Genomic DNA, 27965 nt, shown 5'->3' with positions numbered 1-27965 from the left:
GAAAAAAGTGACAAAGGCAGATGCAAACAATCTTAGCAGCAGACAAAATATATTCCGTCTTTTCAAATGTAAAAAAAAAACAACAAAAAAAAACTACTTCTAACATGAGACAAGCCACCTAATGAAAGAGACTCTCAGAACAAGTAAATCCCATGTTGCAATATTCAATAGGATGTGACAAGACAGCTAAAAAAATACAGCCCAACTTTACAATAGGATACAGATTTCCTTTTGCAACAATATAAAATTTTTTTACATATTACAGTGCAATATATTGGTGACATTTGCTCCTCTTCCAAATGCCTTCCGTGCTGTGCAGTTCTTGTTTTGACATTGCTTTCAGCTTCTCGCATGAACTGCTCTTGCATTTTTAAGAGACCTTTCATTATCTTTGCATATTAGGCCTGGAGGAAGTGAGCGGAAGGGAAGAGAAGCTTCTAACTTGTACCATCTCTATATTTTACACCAGGAAGCTGACCATAAGATTTTGCGCAAGTTCTCAAGCAGTTTCTATCTCTGAGGCCTCTTCTATAAAGTTAGCAACAGGACTGAGAAGCAGGAGGGGAAATAATTTATACTCTCCATTTCCGTCTTCTGAAAGTAAAGGCTGATCATACAGTTCCAAGGTATCGAGGGATTCAGCCTTGTTTGCTGGAGCTGCCAGTGGTGAAGCTGCTTCGCTACTTGATGGAAGAGAGATAGCAGGTTTCTCCTCCAGTGAGGACAGGAGAAGATCTTTAGGATCCTCGGTCTTCCCTGCACCTTCAACAGAAGGCAGTTCTTCGAATAACGAAAGCAGAGGGTTGCCCCTGTATTGTATCAGCTGCATGTCTGTAAGGAAACAAACATTTAAACTCCGATTCATGACAGGTGCCAAGAGCAAGGAGGTCTTATTCAAAAAGGGAAATGGGGCAGGGGAAAATTGTTTCAAAAATTCCTTTACTTCAGATATCAGAGACAAACCACCTTTGGCCAGCTGTGAGCCAGAAACAAGAGGATCCCGAGGACTGCATTTAAAGCTTGTGTGAGATGGAGCAGACTTGGCTGCCTTCATTTTTAGGCTGGACACACAATTTGTGGATGCTACAAATCACATCACAAATGCATTTTAATTAAAAATGGCCTGCCCTGACCACTGTAATGCTATACAAATGGCATGCACCAGCCTCTCAACAACTTCCCTCTCCTCACTCTGCTGCTGCTAAAAGTTTCCCTCGTGTCACTCCAAACATCATTCCCTCTCCCTCAAACCCCTTCAGTGGCTTCCTGTCCTTATCACATAGTGCCCTAAAGGCACTATTGAATCTTTCTTGTACTTCCTCCTACTCTGCTTCTAGAGCCACACATGCTGCCGTGTCTTTACAACTGCTCCAATCTCACCCATCTGCCACTCCCCAGCTTCCAGCCTTTGCCATGCTGCATACTCTGTTTGGAGCAACCTCACACTTCTCAATATGCCTCCTTTCATGAAGCTTTCCCTTGCTGTCGCCTCAACCATCTTCTGTTTCAGGCTCCCTTGCATTTCATATTCATGCCTGAAGTAGAGTGCAAACTCATCGGAGCTGGGACCTCATACATCGCATGAAGCTGCATGTACACTTACCACGATCCATAAATAAAGCGGACAGAGCATTACATTTTGGGAGCTGAAGTCTACATGAGCCACACCGCCACAGTAAAAGGGGGTGCAGCTGTGGACCCCACTTTGAAGCTGTCTGAACTGCACTTGCTCCCACCACCCCAAATAGAATTATTAAAAAATGTGAAGTCTCCTTGGTGACATTAAGACATGAAATATTAAATCCAGTAGCTATGCTGATGCAATAGTAAATCCTTAAGGGCTTGACTCAGCTCCCTTTAAAGCCAATGACAAGTCAGGGTCTTGAACAGGAATTGGACTGGGCTCTCAACTATGGAAGTGAGGTCATACCAACATAGGCTGGGAAAGCTACATTCAAACCCCAATGATGTATTTTTAGGGTTTTCCCTGCTGCCCACCTTTGTTTCCTGTTTCCTGCTCACTTGTTCCTAGCTCTTCAACGCTGTCCGTCAAGTCCTCAATCTAGAGGGTAAGTGAACACACAGGCAGCAGGTTTAGTAATAGAGAATTTTTAGAATCAGAAATATAACTAGGACTTCCAGCTTTCCGTTAAGTAACGGAGACTGAGGGTGGGGGTAGTCATTAAATAAAACCTCCACCAAAAAAGGCCAAAATGGCATGCATGCACTCTCACCCTCCCCTATTTCTATTATTAATCTGCACAGCCCTGATCTTAAGGACTGTTGCTGCTCATAAGAGTGAAATAGGAGCTTTCAGATATGCTTCTTGTAATTCAGGTAACTAATGTTTCCTGTACACGTTTGCTGCAGCTGTTTTTTGGCAGATGTTTTCCAGTAAATATTGATCTCACCCTAAAATCAAAAGCTCTACTAGCTCTTTTATTCCATCATGGCAGACCATGAAAAGTTGTTTCAAGTAATGCTTACAAATTAAAATCACACCTGATGAAAGTTGCCAGCATTTTACTCTGATTAACGTGATCCAAAGCAGGCTGACAGAGAAGCTTATTTAACCAAGGTACATTGTTTCAAGATTTGTAAAATCAGAAGCCATATTTGCACAAGTTTTCTGTTTCAAGAGAGGAATTTACGAACTGGATTAAATACCAGCTATAAATTCTGATGTCTCATGTCTCCCTTTAGGAAGCTGCTATGGAGGTGTATTTGGGATAAGTGTATTTTATTCAAGTTTTTATGTCACGATGAAGAACTGGTGTCAATTCTTAAAGATGACAAATCTTCATCAATGCCCCGTTTACAGAGTTGACTGTATTATTCACAAATATATGAACTGAAAGCATTTCTGACTAGGTTTCTCCCTCCCCATTATTCCCCACTTCTGTTGACAAATCAAAGAATACAATACCAAAGGCAAAATGAGAATGGGTGAAATAAACATTTTCCAAAATAGGTGGGAATACTACAAACTTTAAGGGGACACTCATGACAACTTTCTCTTACTTGCTGCACATAGTAACACCTGAGATAATTCAACAAATCTAAACTTCAAGTTTTTCCCCATTTCTGCTCTTCGCTCACTTTGGATAGTGAAACAAACTAGAATGGCAGTTTTCACGTTGCATCTCCAATCAATTTCACTTGTCACACAGACAACTTGTTGACTAGGGTCAAACAAAACTTCAGCTCCTTCAATACCTCGTCAATCCTTTCCATCAGAAAAATTCCCCAACACTCACATTCTCCATACTGGATGAAGCATCTGTCAAGTTCGTGTCCAGGGCTGGGAGCTCAGGATTGAAAGTCTAAAGGTAAAGGGAAAGAACATACTATGTAATATATATTTTATGGAAAAATCACAGTAACACACACAGTATATGCAGGTTCACAAAGGAAGGAAGGAAAAAGGAGGCTAGGCAGATTGGGGAGTCTATTCCTCCCCTCTGCAATGGAAGGACACCACCTTTACTAGAGGATGTGTTACATTCAACAATATGTAGGGCCTTCCATTTGAGAATCTAAGTGTACTTCACAAGCTTCAGAAGATGATAGATTAGTATTTTCCATATTTTACAGGAACAGAAACAGAGGCACATAGGTAAAGTGTCTTGTCCAGTATCACAGCAGGACAGTAAGAACAGAAAAGAATTCTGATCTCCTATGGCTCAGAACTGCACTGTTGCTAGATAAGACACCTTATAAATTGATTTGGCTGAGATTAAGAGCAACAAGGCCCAAAATACTCGTGATCTTGTTTCCCCAGAGGAGCTGAGAATCCATAGTTCTCACTGATTACAATGGAAGTAGCAAGCACTCTGCTGTACAGGCTGTTAGTTTCTTGCATCTTATGTTCACTGTAGCCCCTCAGGACTTTCCAGTCATTAGATACAAGAAACAGATTGTAACAATGATGCAATGGAAAGTCCCACCACAGTTTATAAGGTTAGATGTGTGTTAAACCCTTCATATAGTGACTCTGAAGCAGTGAACACCAACCAAAAAAATATTTAATGCTGCATCATCCTGAATTCCTCAAGAGTTAGGGCAAACAAACACAAATATCTAGTGGGTACACAGGCAACTAAGGCATGACACGAAGGGAGAACGTGCTTGATTAACAATCTGTAATGCTGACAGGTAGGGCATGTTATATTTCTTGTTCCATGTAGCACAGGAAAGCGTACATGAGGGTAACAAACCATAAGATGGTCTGATATGAGTCACTACAGTGACTATTTATAACTGTACTATTTCATTCACTGAAATCTGCATTTATGAGGATCTCCTCCTCTACACACTCCTATGGAATAAAAGCCAACATGAGGAGAAAATGTAAATGCATCAATTATTACATCTGAGAAATCAAAGTGTGCAAATAAGGAGACACTCACATCATTAAAGGATTCAGAGCCAAAGTTAAATTTCTTCCCAGACAGCATCGCCTGGAGCTCCTCAAGACTGGCATCAATACAATTCAGAAAATCCTGAATCTCTTCCCTAAAAGAAATAAAATGACAATGTAAAGCAAGATTCATCAGAAAACCAGACATGTGCACTGTACTGCAGGCTGCGAACAGCCCAGGGGATAATCTAGTGGCCAAGTGATAGCAGGAGAACAACGTGAAATGGCCAGGACCCATAGTGGGCCACTGCAAGTACAAGATATGTCTCATTCCCATGCCACAGACCCGATTACATTGCAGTGTTGACACATATAGCACTGTTTACTTGTCAGGTAGTCTTCCTCCTCATGCCAATATACCAAAACCTACTGTATCAAAAAGAAGCAGGAAAACCATCTTTCATTCTCCCCTTTCTGCATATATTTTGCTCTCATGTTAAAATTTCTTCCAAATACTCAGGATCCTGCTGTGGTCTGAAATACATGAAGTTTCTCTATTTTAGCTCAGGTTCAGGATGCGCAGCTCTTGCCTTATAGACAGCAGCACTGAATGCAGCATGGGAAGAACCTGTTTGCAGGAAAGTCGGTCTGTATGGACACTGCTTATGTTGTAACACGAGCAGCCAGATTCTTGCCAGGCTGTACCTGCTTCCTATGGTGGCTGGCAGAACACAAAGGGCCTGACCTCAAATGGAAAGGAAATATGTAGTGAATGCAGACTGGCACGCGAGCCAGGAAGGAGAGAGACTGCAACCCCTCTCTGTCTGTTGAACTACTTTCCACAGTGGAAAGATATATATATATAGCTAAACAAAAAACTGTACAAGTGCAATGCAATACTCCAGGTCTTGCATTCTCAGTGAGGTGATATACTACTGGATATTGGGGATTTGCACCCACCACTCCACCAACTGTGTATTGCTGCAGCTATTCATCCCTGAAGGATAGCACCAGGGTCACTATGAAAAAGAGTTACTAGGTGTCATTTGTTCAGTAACCAATCTTGTCAATATGGCTGTCTGTTCTTATGAAACAGAATAAAGGAGAATTCAACCTAAAGCAAGAGTTAATTATAAAAGAATATGCTGGTAGAAGACTGCTTGGCAGAGAGACTATCACCTCTAAGTCACTGATCCAAACCTAGCCCGGGTCAGTACTGACTAACAGTCACTAATGGTTTTCCACATGGCTTACGTGGAGTTCATCTCAGTCCAGCTTCTCTTTTTATCTAATGTGCACTCCCATCCAATAGAACCCATAAAAATGGCACTATTCAGTCCCATTATTAGCAATCCCAGCTACAGCTGAATGGACCATTGAGAGAATTAACTCTCCACCTGTTCTACACGGAATTAATTCCCCATCTGCTTGAGAACCTGAATGTGTAAACCTTCAAGTCATTCTCACTGAGATACCTGTTTTGTAGGATAACAAAGCCCCTCAGTTTGTGGGGCTGGTCAGCCTAACCTCCTTTCCCAGCAGCATATAAATTCACTGCTGACAGCCTCAAACTCCGGCCAGAGGCAAAGGATTTTTTGCGGTGGTTGGGAGAAGTCCAGCTACATGTTTATTGCTCCCCTCATCTATGCTAACATGCACTTTTAGAATAGGCATTTGCCATGTTATATTGACAGATACAATTAAGTTAGAGATTTCTACCCAGAACAGACAATGCTCAGTTTCAGGAAATGAGACCTATTCCTGCAGGAATGCTAAGTAGTATTAAGCATCACCCTAATTTAGGGCTTAATTTTGAGAATGCTGGTACAGATGGAGAACAGATGATACCTGCTTTCAGTTAGCCACACATGCCCAACAGCTTTCTGTATGACACAGCAGAAAAATTTGAGGATCCACCTATTTTTTCCTATGAAGCCTTGAACAGTTTGTGAAACAATAACCCAAATCACTTATCAATTTGAAGACAGAAAAATTGGAGTGGGTATGTTACAAATTATTATGTTGAGGAAAAAAGGCTTTTGTGTTGTTTTTTTTAAATTTAACAAGAGACTCAATACTGCTATCCTGTCTTGCGGGGTTTACTGAACACAGCCTACGGCAGCATTCTCCTCAAAGCTGTCATGTGCCTGTTTTTGCCTGGGCTATTGTCTCAGAACGTTTTGATCCCATGTATCAAAGGCTGATCTGAGCGTATTGTTTTGGACAGTTACTCCTTTTCCCAGAGGGCTCTTTCATGTAGGATTCCATTCAGTCCTGTTCAGTGTGTATGAGGAGCAAGCGGAAGAGACAGCGAGATTGATTTGGGCTGTGATGCCATCAGGATACAAGAGATGCACAGATCTGTGTCTAATATTTCCAACAGATCCAGAGGGTTTGGCATTTTTTGCTTTCCTAGTGCTTGACTGAGAATGGCATTTGGAGGGGAACAAACTGGCTAAAACTAACTCTGGACAAGATGCAGCATGTGATAGAGGGTTGCAGGCAGAGAACAAATGTATGGCTCCTATCACAACTACTTTGCTCAAGGGGTTTGCAGTTGGAGAGTACTTGCATACCACCAATTACTATTGGTAGCAGTGATAAATGACAACACCTGATTTCACCTTAAAGTATTCAGGACCATGTCTCTTCGATCTGGACTTCACTAATGCTGTGCATACTGCTGGAACTTATAGACTGGATAACTGCAAGTGCTCCACCGGGAGCCACCTTACAATATCCCTTAGCACCAGCTGCATGGAACTATTACACAAAAACTTCAACAAATCCACTGGCTTTCTGATTTCTTCTTGGTGCATTTCAAGCTGCTGACTGATTTTAAAGCCCTACCATATACAGCATGACTCCTGACTAGCAGAAAGTCTGCCTCTCTCTCTACAAACTGCCATGGTAGTCGATGACAGCGGGGCCATTTGAGGGGACAATCCTGAGATTTTTTTAGTATCTGGAGGATATACATTCTCCGTGAATGACCCACAGCTCTGGAATTCACTCCCCCTGACCTAGTACAGATTGTGCTGACCTTCAACACATGGTGCAAGACCCATCTCTTTTCCAAAGCTTCTGAATGAGGAGTGGGGAATTATGTATCAGAGGGGTAGCCGTGTTAGTCTGGATCTGTAAAAGCAGCAAAGAGTCCTGTGGCACCTTATAGACTAACAGACGTTTTGGAGCATGAGCTTTCGTGGGTGAATACCCACTTCGTCAGATGCATGGGGAATTATGATTAATGGAGGGAAGAGAAGAAGGTCTACATTTTTCAAAAGTATTTGCTGTGTTCCAATACATACATACGTCTGTAATTGGAAGCATTTTATAAAATTAGCACAGTGTTATGTCACAAGAATACTAGTATATAGACTAGTCACCAGAATTATATTAGTATAAAGATACTCTGTACCTCTCTAGAAAAGCATCACTTTGAGCAGTGGAGCTGCTCTCATTCAAGATGGAATCAATCACCGATGCAGGATCTTCGGGAGCATTAACTTGTGCAGAATGCAGCTCTACAGCATCATTTCCTACTGCACTGGACTCGAGGGGATTGTCAGCAACTTGGGCTGGACAGTCTGGTTCTGTATGACTTAACTCAAGAGGGTGTGATACTTCGCAGACAGGCAGATCCTGTTCTTGAGCGGTCTGGGGCTCTCTAAGAAATACAAGATACATAATGAAAAGTCTCAGGAGCACTCAGCTACTACAATAGTTCATAAAAAACATAACAGCAGCCATAATGGGTCAGATCAATGGTCCATCTAGCCTAGTATCCTGTCTTCAGACGCTTCAGAGGAAATGAAAAGAACAGGGCAATTCATGAGTGACTGATCCCCAGTCGCAGTTTATGGCAATCAGAGTTTTAGGGACACCTGGAGCAGCGGAACGCATCCCTCACCATCTTGGCTAACAGCCATTGATGGACCTATCCTCCACAAACTTTATCTAATTCTTTTTTGAACCCAGTTATACTGCTGGCCTTCACAGCATCACACGGCAACAAGTTCCACAGGCTGGCTGTGTGTTGAAACAAGGTACTTCCTTCTGTTTGTTTTAAACCTGCTGTGTATTCGTTTCATTAGATGACCCTGGTTCTTGCGTTATGTGATGGGGTAAACAAACACTTCTTTATTCACTTCCTCCACACCATTCAATATTTTATAGACTTCTATCATAAGTCCCTCTTGTATGTCTCTTTCCTAAGCTGAACAGTCCCAGTCTTTTCAAGCTCTCCTTGTATGGAAATGGTTCCACATTCCTAATCCTATTTGTTGCCCTTCTCTGTACTCTTTCCAGTTCTAATAAACCTCTTGAGATGAGGTGATCAGAACTGCACCTGGCATTCAAGATGTGGGTGTGCCATGGATTTATATAGTGGCATTATGATATTTTCTGTCTTATTGTCCATCCCATTCCTAATGGCTCCTAACACTTAACTTTTTAGGCTGCCACTGCACAATGAGCAGATGTTAGAACCATCCACAATGAGTCCACGATCGCTTTCTTGAGTGGTAACAGGTAATTTAAACCCCATCATTTTATATGTATAGTTAGGATTTGGTTTTCCTATTTGTATTACTTTGCATTTATCAACCATGAATGTCATCTGCTATTTTCTTGCCCAGATACCTAGTTTTAGCAGATCCCTCTGGAATGCTTCATAGTCTGCTTTGAACTTAACCACCTTCAGTAATTTTGTATTGTCTGCAAACTTTGCCACCTTACTGGCTACTCCTTTTTCCAGATCATTAATGAATATGTTGAATTGTACTGGTCCCAGTACACATTGTTGGGAGGGAGCTGCCATTACCTGTCTCCACTCTGAACACCAACCATTTATTCCTATTCTTTTTCTCCTATCTTTTAACCAGTTACTGATCCACAAAAGGACCTTCCCTCTTATCCTATGACTGCTTAGTTTCCTTAAGAGTCTTTGGTGAGGGACCTTGTTAAACGTTTTCTGAAAGTCCAAGTACGCTATATCTACTAGATCACCCTTGCCCACATGCTTCTTGACACCCTCAAAGAATTCTAATGGATCGGTGAGGCATGCTTTCGCTTTATAAAAGCCACTTGGACTCTTCAATGTATTATGTTCATGCTATGATAATTCTGTTCTTTACGATTGTTCCAGTAAATTTGTCTGATACTGAAGTTAGGCTTACAGGCCTGTAACTACAGTGATAGCTTTTTTAAAAATCAGTGTTACATTTGCTACCTTTCCATCTGGCACAGTGGCTGATTTAAGCAATAGGTTACAGACCACAATCAGTAGTTCTGCAATTTCATATCTGAGCTCCTTCAGAACTCTTGGGTGAATAGCCTCTGGTCCTTTTGACTTACTGCTATTACAGTAATCAATTTTTTCTGAAACCTCCTCTACTGACATCTCAATCTGGGACAGTTCCTCAGATCTGTCATTTAAAAAGAATGGTTCAGATGTGGGAATCTCCCTCACATCCTCTGCAGTGAAGACTAATACAAAGAATTCATCTAGCTTTTCCAGAAATGGTTGCCTTCCTTGAGTGCTCCTTTAGCACCTCAATCGTCCATTGGCTCACTGATGTTCAGCAGGCTTCCTGTTTCTAACATACATAAAGAAAATCTGCTATTAGTTTGTGTCTCTTGCTAATTGCTCTTCAAATTCTTGTCTGGCCAGCCTAATTATACTTTTACGCTTGACTTGCCAGAGTTTATGCCCCATTCTATTTTCCTTAGTAGAATCGGACTTCTAATTTTTAAAAGGATTTTTTAAAATTCTGTTATTTAGCAAAGATTCCATTTTTTTAGTCCTATTACTGGTAGGGTTTTCTCTTAAATTTGCACTTAGTTTAACCTCTATCATAAGGTTTTTTAAAAGTTTCTACGCAGCTAGCAGGGATTTCACTCTTATGACCGTTCCCTTTAATTTACATTTAACTAATCTCGTCATTTTTGTATAGTTTCACATCCGAAGTGAAATACTACTGTGGTGGGTTTCTTTCGTATTTTCCACCCTTTAAAATTTAAATTACATTACGGTCATTACTACTGACTGGTTCAGCTATTAAAGTCTAACAGTGGTTCACCTGTTAGACCAAATCCTGTTCTCCACTTAGGACTAAATCAAGAATTGCTTCTCCCCTTGTTGGTTCTAGGACTAGCTGCTCCAAGCAGCAGTCATTACTGGTGTCAATTTTCTCTCTGTATCCCATCCTGAGGTGACATGTACCCAGTCAATATGGGGCCAGTCGAAATCCCCGTTATTGTGTTTTCTGACTTTGCAGCCTCACTAATCTCCCTGAGCATTTCACAATCACAGTTATGCTCCCTGGTAGTATATGCCTACTGCTACACTCTTGTTATTATGGTACACTGAGTCATTTGTGATTTTACTATATTTGACTCTATGCTTTCTTTCACATATATTGCAACTCCCTCACCAGCATGACCTACTTGGTCATTCCTGTATGTTTTATATTCTGCTATAATCATGTCCCACTGATCACCAGTCCATCAGGTTTCTGTGATCCCTATTATGTCAATATTTTCATTTAATACCAGGCACTCCAGTTCATTCATCATAGTATTTAGATTCTAGCATTCGTACACAAGCATTTATAAAATTTGTCAATATTAAATTGTCTGCGTTCTGTAACGCAGCGGTGTGCAAACTATCACACGCAGGCCAGATCCGGCCCCTCAGGGCTTTCAATCTGGCCCGTGGGATTGCCCCCCGTGATGCCATGGGCCCCATGCTGCTCTCAGAAGCGGCTGACACCATGTCCCTGCAGCCCCTAGGCAGGGGGGCAGAGATCTCCATGCGTTGCCCTTGACTCCAGCCACTGCCCCGCCACAGCTCCCATTGCCTGGAAATGGGGAACTGCGGGGAGGTACCTGGAGGTGCAGCAATGGCAGCCCATGGGGAGCACTCCGCTCCCCCTCCCCCAGGGGCTACAGTATTTCCTGGAGCGACGCAGGGCCGGGGACAAGGCAGGCAGCCTTCCCTGGCTCCGGTGCGCGCTGCTGCCACCCCAGAGCTGCTTTAGGTAAGCAGCGACATGCCGGAGCCCAAACCCCTCCTGCCCTCCCGCCCCTGCCAACTCCCTGCCTGCACCATGCACCCCTCCTGCCCCCCCACCTCCTGCCACACCCCACATCCCTCCTGCATCCCAACCCCCTGCCCTGAGCCCCCTCCTGCACTCTGCACACCTCCCATACTCTGCACCCCAACCTACATACAATTTCCCCACCTAGATGTGGTCCTCAGCCCAAAAAGTTTTCCCATCTCGATGCACCGTAATAGAATGGGACTCTGCCATTTGACTGTTTCTTCTCTTCAGTTCCTACCTGTACGTTATCAACTACTTTCCTCTTCTCTTTACTAGGAAAGAGTATTTCCTTAAATAAATCCTCTCCTAACGGAAATCTCTGTCTGAACCATACGCTCCTCTGCACATGTTGACTTTCTCCAGCCTTTTTTTGTTTTGAAAACTTCTCTATCACCTTTTTAATTTTACATGCCAACAACCTGGTTTTGTTTTGGTTTAGAAGGAACCCATCCATCCTGTACAGGCTCCTACTTTCCCTGAAAAATTCCCCCATTCCTAATAAACCTGAATCCCTCCTCCCAACATCACCATCTCATCCACACATTCAGATCCTCCAGTTCAGTGTGTTTAACTGGCCCTGCATGTAGAACTTGAGGCATTTCGGAGAATGTTACCATGGAGGTCCCGGACTTCAATCTCTTACCTAGCAGCCTAAATCCAGCTGCTAGGACCTCTCCCTCTACCTTTCCCAACCACCAATATTTCTACTAATCAAATCACTCACAACTATTACCTGTCTCTTCCTAATAACTGGGGTTCCCTTGCCCAGGACGGTATCCACAGTGGGAAAGGATACCATGACATCACCTGGAAGAAGGGTTCTAACCATGGGATCATTTCCCTCCACTTCACCTTCCCTGAGATTTTCATTGTTCTCAACAGCACAGAGGCTGTCAGATTTCCCATTACAAGCTTTAACATCTTAGTTCTCAATGCCTTTTAAAGTCTGTCAGATTAAATCCTTTGAGTGCTCAATTCATCATTCCAGTCTCTTGTAAAATTAGTGAAATATCTTTATAAAAAGAGGTGGAGAATCACTTATTATAGCTTAGAAAATGAACTATAATAGAACATTCTGTTTTGAAGAACTGAAGTAGTGTCTGAAAATATGAGAGCTGAAAAAAACCTTCTCCCTAAAAATGGGAGATCATGCTAGATTTGAACTACAATGCTTTGAAGTGAGGCTGTATTTGGTATTGGTTGCTGACAACTGCGTGGCTTCGGATTTTGTAAGACATGCAGATTGAGAGAAAGAGAAACCATCTGTTTCAAAGACTCCATGCTTTACATGGTTCCTCATTCAGTATGCAGGGACAGGTGATTTTCTTTGGGAACAAAGATCTCTTTTCCCTGAGCTAACTGAAACAGACAAGAAACACTGTCCTTTTTACTTTGGGCATCATTTCTAAAGACTGAGACTTGCCAAATTTACAAACATTTGTTAGGCGACTACATTGGAGTCTTCAGCCAATACAGTAACTGAGTCCCATCTTCAGATCATCTTGGCCCCGTCTAGGCTGTTTTATATTGTTCCTCCCAGACATCCTACAAGAGTCTCAGGTTGCAAGCTGGAGGTTTTCCCCCACCCCACTCATTTAACGGTTATGTTCTGTAGAAAAGAATCAAGGGAACTGGTCAGACTTGGGTAACAACTCTAAGGCTTGCTTTGAATATTATCGCAAAACTTGCCTGGCACCAGGGCCTCAGCATGTAAGCACTTGAGTATGTGCTTAATTTTAAGCAGGTAAAGAGTCCCACAGAATTCAACTCAAGGTGTTTACTTTGATTTACATGCTTAAAGGGAAGAACCCACTTAAGTGCTTTGCTGACTTAGTGCCCAAATGACCTGCATATTTTCTAACACACAAAAACAAAAAAAACAACACAATAATCTGTAATGCATTGAATATATTTAAAGATTTGTATAGGCTGTTAAATTTTTAGATTCAAGTAGTGCCACTTATGTGATCATGACAAGTATTAAATATGTCTAAAGTGCAAGTACTTTCACATCTCATTCATACCCATCACTTCCGCTTGTATGCACTAGAGCGAGCAGCCCATCAGTGGCATCATCCACAGTGTTGGTGATATCTTGAATAATGATGCCTGTTTCATTTTCACTGTTTGGATCATGTTCGGAAATAGCCACCTGCGTGCCACAGGAAACAATACAAAGAAAATCAATATGGCATAATAAGGTCATAGTCTCTAATTCTTGATGCAATTGGTGTTCCACATTTAGACTTTTTACATCAAGCATGTGTATTTCCATTGTTTTGGGGTCACAGCAGTAGTTTAACATTTTCTATATCAGAAAATGTTTCACCCAAAGTTGAGGACATTATGGTTGTAAGATTGCTCAACAGACCATACAATGCCAAACACATCCATTAGTCTATGGCCCCTCAAAATGTACCGCATTGCCATGCTCCACAGGTAGGTGAATATATTGCCGGCTGAATTTGGAAGGTGAGGCACCGGAGGCATCCGGTAGAGATCTGAGAAAAAAAAAAATTGAACAAAAATACAGCTGTAATGCAGAGTTAAAAGTAGGAATACAAGTCATAGCTCAATTTCACACACTTGCTTATGTAGAATAGCAGCAGTAGTTGCTAAGGGCACCTAGGAAGGGACTACTATTTAAGCGATTCAAAGCCATCGAACAGCTGGTGTAAAATGCATGCTCTCATTACTGTTAGCCTCATCCTTCCTATTTTTGTCATACACACTTGTTTTATTGAATAAGAGGGAAAAGTCTTGGGGGCAGGGATAATTTTTTCACATACTTTGCCCAGCACAAACAGAGCTCTAACGCTGGTTGGGTCAACTGGGCATTAATGCAACACAAATTATAAACAAACAAGCAAGCAAACAAACGAGAAGGATACTTGCTCTGAAAAGAGTCTGGACAGCAACTTTTTGGACAAATTCTTAGTAGCCCCACACCATAAAAACCACAGAATCACAAAGCCACATTTCAATTAGCAGAGCTACAGTTTTAACAGTAACCAAATGAGAGACATGCAAAATTCAGAAGCCTGTGCTGGCAGCACAGTTAGGAAGCCATGAGTCCCAGCTCTGTTTCTTTCTCATATGTATATAGACAGACATATGCCATACGTTTTTCTGTGAGAAGCAGTGGTATTATGGTCCAAAAAAAGTAAAATCTTTCAAAAGAGTCTCCATATAGGAAGTTTGATGACTTGGTTAAAAAAAAGAATGAGCTAGGAAAGGAGGGAAAAATAATAAAAGGAAGTGTGTTATGGACCTTAACAAGAGCTCTTTGGTCACCAAATAGTCAAATTAGTTACCTTTTTCTCTTGACTCCCACAACGTAGTTTCCTTTCATCAAACTCAGTATAAACTGAAGGATCTGAGGAAACAAAAGAAAATGTGATCAAATGGAAGAAATAACTCAGCATCAATGCATCAATGTATAGACTTTGCTACAAAATTATCAGCAGAGTGAGAGTACATGTGTTATATATAAATACTACCATGGCATGACTGTCTTTAGATTAAGGGAAAAAAACAAAATAAGAGGGCCCCCAAAATTAGATCCTCCCAGGTAGCTGAATTATGAACAAATTAAAAATCTCTGACACATGCAGCATTAATCATCATCACAGGCAGGATACAGACCAGATAGACCATGAAGTTCCTCCGGGACAATCCCTAAATTTTCATTTTCAAAAATCTCCACTGTCACAATTTAGCAGTCTCTCTCCCCTTGTCTTCGAGATTCCCCCATAGATTTAACTCTACTTGTTCACAATTTCCATGATTTTCTATTCTCCATGAGGTCCCCGCAGTTCCCAAATCCCACACTCTGGCCTGATCTACATTTAAAAGCTTTGCTGTCATAGCTATGCCAGTTAGTAGCATTGGAAAGAACAAAAACAAAACCACACACACATCTCTAATCGACACAGCTATGTCAGCAAAAGCCTTAAGGTAGATGCTGTCCTTCTGCTGGCATAAGCCAAGGGTGCGCTGGTAGAACTATACCAGAAAGCCCTTTCTTGTGTAGAAAAAGCCTCTGTTCTTTCCCATTTCTTCTATGAACAGAAAGATCTTCTCCCAGGCCCTGTATGGAACAGGTCCAGTAAACCTCTATGTACCACATATACTTCAAATCCCTGGTTTATGACCTAAACAATCCACCTTCATTCAGCTTCCTAGTTTTCTCACATGCTCCATCACTTCCCCTGAAACCTGCTCTTAACAACACTCTTGAAATTCTCTGCCCCACTTCCTGCTGGACGTATAACAACTGTGATTGCTTTCTCTCTTGCAGAATTATACTGGGGGTGGGGGGAAGGTTTGACTTAGTATCTTTTGTTGGACCACCTTCTGTTGGTGAGAGACAAGTTTTCAAGCATACACAGGCCTGAGGAAGAACTCTGTACACCTGAAAGCTTGTCTCTCTCACCAACAGAAGGTGGTCGCATAAAAGATACTACCTCACTCAAATATCCTGGGACCAACACAGCTACTACAACAACACTGCACGTATAACAGCATCATCTGTCATTCTACATAATGAAAAAATGCCATGGAACGTCACTGACAGGAAGAAAGAAGAATAGTAGCACTGAAGAGGCTGCAGTGGTACCTTAGACAGCAGCTTCTGTTGTTGGCTGTGCTTCTGCCTTAGAACAACCACTTCTTTCCACAGGGCTTTATTTTCCCTGCAACACAGAATAAACCAAGGCGGTAGGGATGAACAGAGAGTTTACTGTGCTCTAATTCAATTTTCAAATATTTATACTAGCCTGAGGGACTGAAGAAATCATTCCTTCCCTAGGTAACTGGGAATCAGTGACTCAGACCCACCAATCCAGACTCTGGGTTAAACTCGCTCCATCCTCCATCAGGCTGGACCAACCAATTGGTACTGGGGATTTTCACATCCTCTGCTGCTCAGCCACTCACTTTGGTCTGAGGTGTCCATCCAAAGCCTCCTGAGGTACTAAGCCCATAGCTTTCTTTTAACTGGTCATCAACACGTGATGCTCAGAGAAAAAGAGGCTCAGTGTAGCAAGGATCATCTCAGAACAACCTGAATGGCTACTTCAAAGAAACACAAAAGAATGTCTAGCAGGGGATGAAAATACTTACTGAGCTTTGGTTGGTGCTGCTTGCTTGTCAGAGGTCAGAACGGGATAACCCAGTGTCCAGAGGAATGGATCTGCAGGAACAGAGAGACTAGGACATGCAAATTCAATATACAGCTTACCTTCTCTCACATAACCACAACTGACCCTGTTTTGTATTTAGGAAGGCTAAATCACTTCCTGATGCACGCATCGACTACAACACAAATACTGCCATGGATTCTGATGCTGGTCATCAAACAGAAATCGCATGAGTATTACCCAGGCTCTGCATACTGGAGTTGCTGAGCCATGTAGGTAAACGAAACCCGGAGACTGGAAAATGGATTATTCAAAGGAAAGTAAGGGACAATAATGAAGCTATATGCTTTTGATTACTCTGAAACTAAAGTTTGGTTCCATTAATTAAATATAATCAATGTCCAAAATATAAACTCATCTGAAATATAGACACCATTTACCTCCTCATACTAGCCAGTCTGACATCCATGTTGTTCTGTTGCTCCCTCATTTCCTGGACTTCAGAAAGCACTCTGTGTAAATCTTCTGAACAGATTCGGAGATCCTCCGCTCTCACTGCAGAGACCTAAAATGAATTGGGTTGAAAGTGCTTTATTAAGGTCCATACTTCATGCATTTCATTTTTATAAGGAACAGCACAATTTGATTATTGATTCTGCTGAAGAACAGTGTCTGGATTGCCTCAATAGACTAGATAAGATTGAAAAAATAAACTCATACTTTGATGCATGAGAAGTCACATCACTGCAGACAATCTACCACTGTTCATTCATACTTGTTCCCTAAAGAAAACGCTCCACAATCTTTAGATTCTTTTTAGCCTGAAAAGTGTACAAAACCAGGAAGCCAAAAGGAATGTGGCTATCATGGTAGGGTGGGTATTTAACAACATGCATCATGCTGAAAGTTTAGCACAGATTCAGTCTTCTCCCCTCAAGGGCTCTCTGTATTACTGACATGAAGATATGCCAATACTGCTAAGAGTACAAACGTGCTGTAACCAGGAGCTAGAAGCAGCCCTGCTTATTGCACAACAGTGACATTATAGACTCTGAAACCAGCCCATATCGAAACAACAAGGAAATAAGGTAGAAGTTTACTGGGATCTGGATTGTTGTATTTAGATAATCCAAAATTACCAGGTGTGGACTAGAGACTTAATTCTTTTCCATCTCTGATTCTATGCTAATGTGGCTGCAGATGGTAATCAATAATACATTAGAGATTAAGATGCCGAGTTGGTATCCTGATCAAAATGCATTGCTGTTTGCTTCATTATCAGCACAGCACCAGTTCCCAGAGAGCACAGACAGCTAGAAAGTAAATTCAACTATCAGTCACTCTGTCACTAAAAACTGTTAGGCATTTATCTGGATGAAATGGGATTTAGGGCTTGTCTACATCAGAAAGTTGCAGCGCTGGTGAGGGAGTTACAGCGCTGCAACTTTGAAGGTGTACACATCTGCAGGGCACCACCAGCGCTGCAACTCCCTGTTTGCAGCGCTGGCCGTACTCCCGTTTTGTCTCGGGTGTAGAGGATCCAGCGCTGGTGATCCAGCGCTGGTAATCCAATGTAGACAGTTACCAGCGCTTTTCTTGACCTCCGTGGAAGGAGGAAGCCTCTGGTAATCAAGCTGGTTTCCTTTCCCGGTTTGCTCTCTCGGTCCCGGAGCCACCCAGCAAACCGCAGGGAAGGAGACCTGCTTGCTCGGGGTTCCGGGACCGAGAGAGCAAACCGGGAAAGGAGACCAGCTTCGCCGCGGTTTGCTCTCGCGTTCCCGGAGCCACCCAGCAAACCGCAGGGAAGGAGACCTGCTTGCTCGGGGTTCCGGGACCGAGAGAGCAAACCGGGAACGCCGCGGTTTGCTCTCTCGGTCCCGGAGCCACCCAGCAAACCGCAGGGAAGGAGACCTGCTTGCTCGGGGTTCCGGGACCGAGAGAGCAAACCGGGAAAGACCAGCTTCGCCGCGGTTTGCTCTCGCGTTCCCGGAGCCACCCAGCAAACCGCAGGGAAGGAGACCTGCTTGCTCGGGGTTCCGGGACCTAGAGAGCAAACCGGGAACGCCGCGGTTTGCTCTCTCGGTCCCGGAGCCACCCAGCAAACCGTAGGGAAGGAGACCTGCTTGCTCGGGGTTCCGGGACCGAGAGAGCAAACCGGGAAAGGAAACCAGCTTCGCCGCGGTTTGCTCTCTCGGTCCCGGAACCCCGAGCAAGCAGGTCTCCTTCCCTGCGGTTTGCTGGGTGGCTCCGGGACAGAGAGAGCAAACCGCGGCGTTCCCGGTTTGCTCTCTCGGTCCCGGAACCCCGAGCAAGCAGGTCTCCTTCCCTGCGGTTTGCTGGGTGGCTCCGGGAACGCGAGAGCAAACCGCGGCGTTCCCGGTTTGCTCTCTCGGTCCCGGAACCCCGAGCAAGCAGGTCTCCTTCCCTGCGGTTTGCTGGCTGGCTCCGGGACCGAGAGAGCAAACCGCGGCGTTCCCGGTTTGCTCTCTCGGTCCCGGAACCCCGAGCAAGCAGGTCTCCTTCCCTGCGGTTTGCTGGGTGGCTCCGGGACCGAGAGAGCAAACCGCGGCGAAGCTGGTTTCCTTTCCCGGTTTGCTCTCTCGGTCCCGGAACCCCCCTTGAAGCCGCCCAACAGCGCTGCAGTGTGGCCACATCTAACACCACTTGCAGCGCTGGTTGCTGTAAGTGTGGCCACTCTGCAGCGCTGGCCCTATACAGCTGTACTAATACAGCTGTAACAACCAGCGCTGCAAAATTTTAGATGTAGACATGGCCTTACCCCCTTTAGTCTGTATTTAAGTGACAGGGCCATAGGACTGACTATAGACACCCTATAGGAGAGAGTGCTAAGACTCCTCAAAAGCCTCACTTAGAAGATACTCTTCACTCCAGCCTGCTTTGCCACTGGAAGCCTGAAACAGAGTTTAGAGCAAACACTGCAATTATGACTCCCTTCCAGCTCAAAACAGGAAAGGCTGACCGACATTTTGTCTGCTGTAAAAACTACTCATGTTTGCAGCACAATGAAGGCTTGCTTGCCAGACTATTCCATGGCTCAATGTGAATTTTCTTGGCATTAATTAAAATCTTTTGTCTCCAGGCTAGAGGACTTCACCTAACGTAATGGTCTTAAGAAACCACATGAGCCAGCTATTTCAACATACTCGCTCGGTAGAACCAGAAAATAGGTTTGAGCCAAACCAAGCTAACAATTGTAGGAAAAGAGAGGGAGGGAGGGCGTGCATACGTGTGCGCGGAGAAAGGGAGGAGATGGCAGCATCAGAACAGCAGATAAATTTGGTCCACTTGAGCTGCACGAACTCGAAATCACAAAATAGGGCATCGAGCAAAATAAAATTGTAGCTTCCTAACTAGTCTCTACATCTACAGCCTGGTCTTTAACAACTCAGGCAACACAACAGCCAAAAGGATCTTCCACAGAGCTCAATGCACATTTGCATACTGCCAATTTCCACACTACACTCAGCACAATAATGTTCCGATGTGCACTGCTTGGTAAGGAGGTTTTGATATCTAATGATCAAATACTGTTTTTACAAAGCCGCTGTTATAAGACAGATTCAGTGTGTGAGTTTAGTATGTGGAAAAGTGCACTAGATTGATGGCCCTGGAGATTGAGGTCATCTGTTTTTCCTCAGGAGAGATATAATATAAATGGGGCACGCATCCTCTACATTACACCAGGATGACTGTGTTTGGAATTCAGACCGAGCGACCGACCCACCCACCGACCCCTGCACAGGTGAGATAGTGCTTTTTTGGTCATGCAGAATTTTTTAGCTGGGAAGTGGACTAAGACCCAACAACTTATTCCACATAAACTGCCTCTGAGAAAAGAATGAATACGCTCAGTGCACTATACCTTTCGTTTGATGTTTTCCAGTAGGTTTGCTTTCCCTTGTTTAAAGAAAGGGTGCTGGAATTCAATGGCTGCACTCTTCTCTGCTGTAATCATACCATTCTCCAAGGCAATCACTTTCCTGAACCCATCTGTTGAGGAAACATTAGAGCACTCATTTCTCCCAGCAGCCAAAAGGAAGTTCAAAACACGCAGTTAAACAATGAAAACTAAATCCAAGAAAGATGATATCTGTAGCACATAAGAATAAAGTTACCAAAAGCAGGACTTGAAAGTGAGACCAAATAACCTTTCCCCTGCCCTCAGCCACTTGACCAATGCTGAATGTCACAGCCAGAGAATGCACCTACAGTACTACTGAGTGTAACTGACGTGGACTAACAGATTCCATTCCCAGGGAATAAAAGGGGATGTTGTTTGGAAAGCAGGCACGGTACAGGACTGGGAGGAAAGAGTTGAACAGTGATTTCCAAGGAATCATGGAAGTTAGAGAGAGACATGCCCTGTTAGGATATCTTGGGTAAATACCTGGCCCACCTGAAGTAATGGTAAAACTCCCATATAACTTCGATGGAGCCATGATTTTACCTATTGTTCATCTCTCGCTCTTACGCTCACACAGCAACTGAATGCAGCAGAAACTGCATCTCCTTGTACTACCTTCAGTTAGTAAAATAATGTAGGGAAGAGAGAGGAGAGAAGCCCACAGAGCGGGAGGGGAGACTATGGCTCAGTTTATGTATTCACAAACACATGTGCTTCTCTCCCCACATCACTCAGCAGGAAAGCAGCATTAAAAGCATGTCTGCTCTAAAAACAGCATGGTGACATTGTGTTCTATTTCCATTAGTGCCATAAATACTACGATGAGGATGCGGAGCACACTCTTGAGGGGTAATATGGGTTCTTACTATTCCCAACCAAAGTTTCCAATGTAAATAAAATCGTCTGGTTACCAGGATACAGCTCTCTGGGCAACAAGTCTGAAAACTGCACTCAAAGCCTGGCTGGGCCCAGCAGGAATATCAAGCCCCATATGTCTGCGTTTCTTTGTGGGACAGGGGAGCTTTTACACGTTAAAGTCCAGTCCTGCCACAAGATAACTAGTAACTGTTCATTTAATCCTTTGATGCTCAGAGGTCATCCACTTCACCCTAAATTCCAAGAGTTTAAACAGATCCCCTCATCTCCTACATCCAATATAGAATTTAACAATCAGAAATGTGGACAAGTCCGTACAAATCTACTCAGCCAAGGACAAAGTTCCTTAGTCACTTCACAACAAACACAAGGGAATGCTGTGAAATGATTAAGGTCCAGTATCACTTTGTTAAGCCACTGAAAATCTGTTTCTTCTGCAAGTCTATATGCAGAACCTACTTTTTAATCCTCCTTTCCCTTCAAAAAGGGATCTGAAATAATGAGATACCTTCCTCTGGTTAGTGACAAGGGAGGATCTCTAAAATAAAGGAGTGCTTTTCTTTGCAGTGATCAGGAACATTCAGTAACTGACTCCTCCAGTTCACTGACATAGTTCCTAAAGAATTATACCCCAGGGAAGGGTCACAGGTAAGCAGAGCTATGTGAGTAACTGATTTTTTTTGGCTCATTCGCTGAACTGGATGGCAGGCAGGGAGCAGAGGAGAAGAGAAAACAAGCAAACCAAAACAGTTTTTTGGGGGAGGGTTTGGGGGGGGGGTAAACATTTAGTGAAATTGAAGCAAAATTCTAAATGAAAAGTTGTTTCAGATTGAGAGAAACCAAAATATTCTGAAAGCACTGAAACAAAAACATATTTTGATTTTTGGATTTTGTTCTTTCCAATCAAAACAGAATAGCAAATTCAACACGAACTCATGGTTTCTGTTGACCCAAATTTGCATTTATTGTCAAAAACAATTTCATTCAGCTCTTCTGATAAGCCTGGGACTTCCCCATGGTACCCTACTCTTTTTTCCCTGGGGTCACACATACAAAACATATTCTGACTGAAAATTTTAGATAAACATCAGAAGTTTCACTTAGAGTAGTTTTTCTACATAGTTTCCATCTCCAGTTGTCCCATGAAGTATTCCAACTACCAGACAACCAGGGATTTGGAGCAATCACATTTTTTAAATTGTTATGCTCCAGCTCCAGGCAAAAACCTACTCGTCTACGCTCTAGCTCCAGACTCCACTCCAAAGCCCTGCAGACAACAACCTGTTTGTTCTGCAGCATAGCATTGTATCGTGTCTTTGGAGCAGAACCTCATTCAGCCTTGGCTGACAAACTGTATAGGGCATACATTTATGGTGTTATAAAAACAACAATGCACCATATTTTCAAGGATGACGTTCAAAAAAAAAAGTTATGAAAGACTAACTTAATCCATCTGATCAACGTGACTAATCCTGTAAAAGCAGCAAAGAGTCCTGTGGTACCTTATAGACTAACAGATGTTTTGGAGCATGAGCTTTCGTAGGTGAATACCCACTTCGTCAGATGCATGTAGTGGAAATTTCCAGAGGCAGGTATATATATATGCAGGCAAGCTAGAGATAATGAGGTAGTTCAATCAGGGAGGATGAGGCCCTGTTCTAGCAGTTGAGGTGTGAAAACCAAGGGAGGAGAAACTGGTTCTGTAATTGGCAAGCCATTCAAAGTTTTTGTTTAATCCTGAGCTGATGGTGTCAAAATTTGCAGATGAACTGAAGCTCAGCAGTTTCTCTTTGAAGTCTGGTCCTGAAGTTTTTTTGCTGCAGGATGGCCACCTTAAGGTCTGCTATAGGCCTGGTCCACACTACGCTGTTAAACCGATTTTAACAGTGTTAAATCGATTTAACGCTGCACCCGTCCACACTACACTGCTCTTTATATTGATTTAAAGGGCTCTTTAAATCGATTTCTGTACTCTACAAAACGAGAGGAGTAACGCTAAAATCGATATTACTATATGGATTTAGGGTTAGTGTGGACGCAAATCGACATTATTGGCCTCATTCTTTTACAGTAGCTACCCACAGTGCACCGCTCCAAAAATTGACGCTAGCCTCGGACCACGGACGCACACCACCGAATTAATGTGCCTAGTGTGGACACGCACGATCGACTTTATAATATCTGTTTTATAAAATCGGTTTAAGCTAATTCAAATTTATCCTGTAGTGTAGACGTACCCTGAGTGTGGCCAGGGAGGTTGAAGGGTTCTCCTACAGGTTAATGTATACTGCCATTCCTAATATCTGATTTGTGTCCGTTTATCCTTTTCCGTAGCGACTGTCCAGTTTGGCCAATGTACATAGCAGAGGGGCATTGCTGGCATATGATGATACGCCGTCTGCTATGTACATCGGCCAAACTGGACAGTCGCTACGGAAAAGGATAGACGGACACAAATCAGATATTAGGAATGGCAGTATACATAAACCTGTAGGAGAACCCTTCAACCTCCCTGGCCACACTATAGCAGACCTTAAGGTGGCCATCCTGCAGCAAAAAAACTTCAGGACCAGACTTCAAAGAGAAACTGCTGAGCTTCAGTTCATCTGCAAATTTGACACCATCAGCTCAGGATTAAACAAAGACTGAATGGCTTGCCAATTACAGAACCAGTTTCTCCTCCCTTGGTTTTCACACCTCAACTGCTAGAACAGGGCCTCATCCTCCCTGATTGAACTACCTCATTATCTCTAGCTTGCCTGCATATATATATATATACACCTGCCCCTGGAAATTTCCACTACATGCATCTGACGAAGTGGGTATTCACCCACGAAAGCTCATGCTCCAAAACATCTGTTAGTCTATAAGGTGCCACAGGACTCTTTGCTGCTTTTACAGATCCAGACTAACACGGCTACCCCTCTGATACGTGACTAATCCTGTTTCAACATAACATGCAGCACAGATTAGAACATTTTGTCCTCCAAAAGATGAATGCACGTGTGTACATACGGCCTTGCTTCCTTTTAAATATGTATAAGTTTAGTACTCACGAAAATGAGGTATTAATAGCACTAGCTGGAGCCAGATATAGAATGCAAGCATCCCATGCACAGCTCTGCCAATACACATCATCCCAAACAACATTCTCTGCTATTTTAGCTCTGGATCCTCTTGAGCAGAGACCAACTATAGCACCCAAGTGAGCAGCAGTTTTGTGAGGCATACAAGCCAAGACTGAGATGAACTCCAGCATCATACACCTCTTCTGTTGCGAGCCAAGCTCAAGACTAGACTAGAGCATTGTATGGGACTATTTTTAATCCCATTCCCACTATTATGGCAGTCAGTCTTGCAAGACCCATGGGATCCTGGTCCTCCTGCAGGCCTCTACACTAGTCCCGCACGGGATTCTAGATTAGACTCCACGTCTTCAGGGGTAAAAAGGTCAGAGTACTCAATCTCCAGCCAACTCCATTCCTTTGTTTAAAGAAATTCCATATCACAGGGTAGCAAACTTAGCAGCATTGACACACAAGAACAGCCATTACTTACACATATTGAGCTGACGTATGAAGCTGCAAATATTGTTGTGTTTGAAGTATTTGGGAAGTAGCTCTTTAGCAAACCTCTGCTCATTCAGAATGCAAAAGCTCTGGCCACCCTAGAAGCAAATTAAGGGTAGAAATTAAAGCACAAATACATTTCCAAACTGTTTACATGCAAATGCCTTCTAGGCTGGTAACTACTTTAAGGAATGAGTAAAATAAATTCAGACAGATTTTTAAGTTGATAGAGTCCCTTGGAGCTCCTAGTAATACAGGGAAAAAAGTTTACAGTCAAAAGATATCCACAGCAGCATTTCTATAGGCAATGGGTGTTATAAACCCTTTTCAATTAAATGTTGAGCCTAAACCGTTTGAAAGCATGCCTCTTGAATAAGCTGTAGTAAGTATGGCACAGTCTTTCTAAAGGCAAGTCTCAGGTCCTCCGACAAAATATAAGCATCGCTTGTGCATGTTAGAATTCAGCCACTAGAGGGCCCTTCCACCTGCCCCAAAGCCAAGCCTTCTGACTTCCTTCTTCTGAGAAGGTTCCTCAGCGCTCCATTGCTTTCCTCACAATTGTCATCACATATAAATACATATATAAATCTCAAAGAGATACTGAAAGTACAGAGTGTGTAACCCAGCAATAAAAATAGCCATTTTATGGTAGCTGAACTACTTTTAGGTTCATTCTATTTCCAAGTTTAGACTTGCTGGAGCTGCGCTGGTCTTTCACCATCCTCTTGCTGTTTGTGCTTATAGAATGATACAGCTCCTCCTCACCCACACTTCTTATCCTCCCAAGGGCCAAACACAACAAAGTGCTAGCACAGCAGGGACTTTAATTCCAAGTTATTTTTAAATAAGTACCATTTGTTTTAACCTCAGTTTCATGTGTCTACATCTGTATACAATAACCAGAGCCTGACAGAATCATAAGCCAGTCCTACCTCTCTACTATCATCTACCCATGAGGCACAAAATTTGACTTCACTTAAAAGAAGTTGTACAAAACCAAAACTAATTAAATTTTTGCATCGTTTTTTAAAAAATTTTCCTGCTGTATCTGGAACTCACACATTGCAACATCATACTGTTGCATACAAGTGAAAACCATTAGTGCACATTTGCTGTTCAAGATTAGGTGCCAGAAGTAAATAGCGAGAAAGTTAAATTAGATCCTTTCGATTTTGATGTTCTAAGGCACTAATTACAAGGTGAGAGTTGCTTTTCATTAAACTGTTTGTAATTCTGCATCTGACTGATCAACGCATTTAGTTGCACTGTGCTAATACTAACAACACAAAGGCACTCACACAGTATATGACAGTGGTTCTCAACCTTTCCAGACTATCCCTTTCAGGGGTCTGAAACCCAAGCCCCACTACCCGAGGTGGAAGCATGTAACTTAGCTTTGAGGGCTCCCTTGTGGCATGGTGTCCCAAGCAATTCCCCTGCTTGGCACCCCTAACACTGGTCCTGCACTTGCAACCCACCTAAATCTGTCCCATGATCCTCCTGGGGTTCACAATCCCTGAGCTGAGAAACACTTCTCTAGATGAATTGATGTACCCCCTGGAAGACCTCTGTGTACCCCTGTTTGAGAACTACTGGTATATGATGTACCCAGCTAAAGAAGAGATGGGAAAATGGCTGCAGAAAATCAACACAAATACAGCTGTGTTCCTGGCATACCTACAATTGTGTGTGCATGCAACATATATCCAGACACACTTTATACCGGGGTAGTTAATTATTTTTGTCAAGGTACAGAGTCTAGAGAAAAGAATAAAATTTCAGGGTTCAGTCAAAAACGTCTGGTGGCCCAGATTCGGCCCAGAGTCCACCTACTGACCAGCCTGCTTTACACACACACCCCGTCGGAGTGAGTGAGCATAACCCGTACGGTACATGTGCAAACACGAGGGCTACTCGTGCACTAGCTCTAACCCCTACAAACGCCGCCCCTATGTGCTGCTACATTGCTAATGCATCATGTAGTCCTTACCCGGGCACCACCCCCTCCTGTACCCCTGCCTCCCCGCACATCCCGCACCGTCCAGCCCAGGTGCGCTCTCGCCACGCCCCAGGAGGCTTAAACTAGTCGTGCTGCCGCGCATGCGCCTTGCCCCTAGCGGGGGGGGGGCGGCTTACCCGGCCCCAGGCGATCACATCATCGGTAGCCGGGTCCTCCACCAGAGCCCAGAGCTTCGCCAGGAAGCCAGGCACGGGGGCGGCGCCGGGACCGCCGGCCGCTACCGCCGCTTCCCTCATCCTCGCGCACAGATCGGAGACGACGCAACACGCAAGAGACAGTCACACGCAAAGCGCCGCACGGAAGCCAACGACGCTACGTAAGAGGCGGGACCTCCCTTCGCGAGCCTCCTCATTGGCTGGGCCATGCCGGGCCTGGCCCCTCCCTCGTCTGGGCGCCCCCACCCCGAACGCGGCGGTTATTGTGGCGGGGCGGGGCCTTCAGGTCCTCGATGACGTCAATGGAATGCCCGCAACGGGCCAAACAGCGTGAGACGCTGTGTTGCGCCGTTTGGTTTGCAAACGGCCTCGCAGCCAATGTTTAAACCTGGCCCCGGGACAGGGAGGGGCCGCTCGTGAGGAGAAGGTGGGGGGAGGGGCAGGTTTAGGCGGCGACACTGACAAGTTGGGGGGAGGGGGCGCTCAGGTCCGGAGCCTCGCGCCCCTGACACACGCGTAGGGGGTACCGGCCACGCACGTGCACACCTGTAACGGCACGTGACCCAGCGCGGGGGTGGTGCAGTATTGCCAAGGGCCAGGCTCTTACTGGATGTTTTTTCTTAAAGCTTCGGCTCCTGCAGTCGTCCTGTGGGGAGACTCAGCTTCCATGTCAGAGGGGTGGGAGCCACACAGCCACTGTGAGCAGCGTGGCAGCTACCGCGAGAGCCACACGCAGTCCTGAGTTAGGTGTAGGGTGACCAGATGTCCCGCTTTTGTAGGGACAGGCCTGATATTTGAGGCTTTTTCTTATAT

At 43.8% G+C, this 27965-nt stretch overlaps 2 protein-coding genes across 2 annotated transcripts in view; one reads left to right on the top strand and one right to left on the bottom strand.

Moving 5' to 3' along the window:
* Positions 1 to 32: 32 nt before the first annotated feature.
* On the bottom strand, positions 33 to 27308 carry LOC115657248 (heat shock factor protein 3-like). The gene is made up of 13 exons (XM_030574774.1): positions 27114 to 27308; positions 24967 to 25075; positions 20491 to 20618; positions 17048 to 17172; positions 16085 to 16160; positions 14781 to 14842; positions 13886 to 13967; positions 13491 to 13618; positions 7782 to 8030; positions 4410 to 4515; positions 3258 to 3323; positions 1999 to 2062; positions 33 to 831 (listed from the first exon to the last, which is right to left on the bottom strand). The coding sequence occupies exons 1-13, from the start codon at positions 27231 to 27233 to the stop codon at positions 500 to 502; spliced, it is 1647 nt and encodes a 548-aa protein (XP_030430634.1). The 5' UTR covers positions 27234 to 27308; the 3' UTR covers positions 33 to 499.
* The window catches only part of HEPH (hephaestin), a 33393-nt gene continuing 32668 nt past the window's right edge, over positions 27241 to 27965 (top strand). The window contains exon 1 of the mRNA XM_030574772.1: positions 27241 to 27313. The gene's annotated coding sequence lies outside the window, so the exon portion shown is untranslated. The remainder of the gene's footprint in view (positions 27314 to 27965) is intronic.

This window comes from Gopherus evgoodei, chromosome 9 (assembly GCF_007399415.2).
Source record: "Gopherus evgoodei ecotype Sinaloan lineage chromosome 9, rGopEvg1_v1.p, whole genome shotgun sequence".
In the NCBI taxonomy this organism is placed as follows: Eukaryota; Metazoa; Chordata; order Testudines; family Testudinidae; genus Gopherus; species Gopherus evgoodei.
This window is presented reverse-complemented; position numbering and strand designations above follow the sequence as displayed.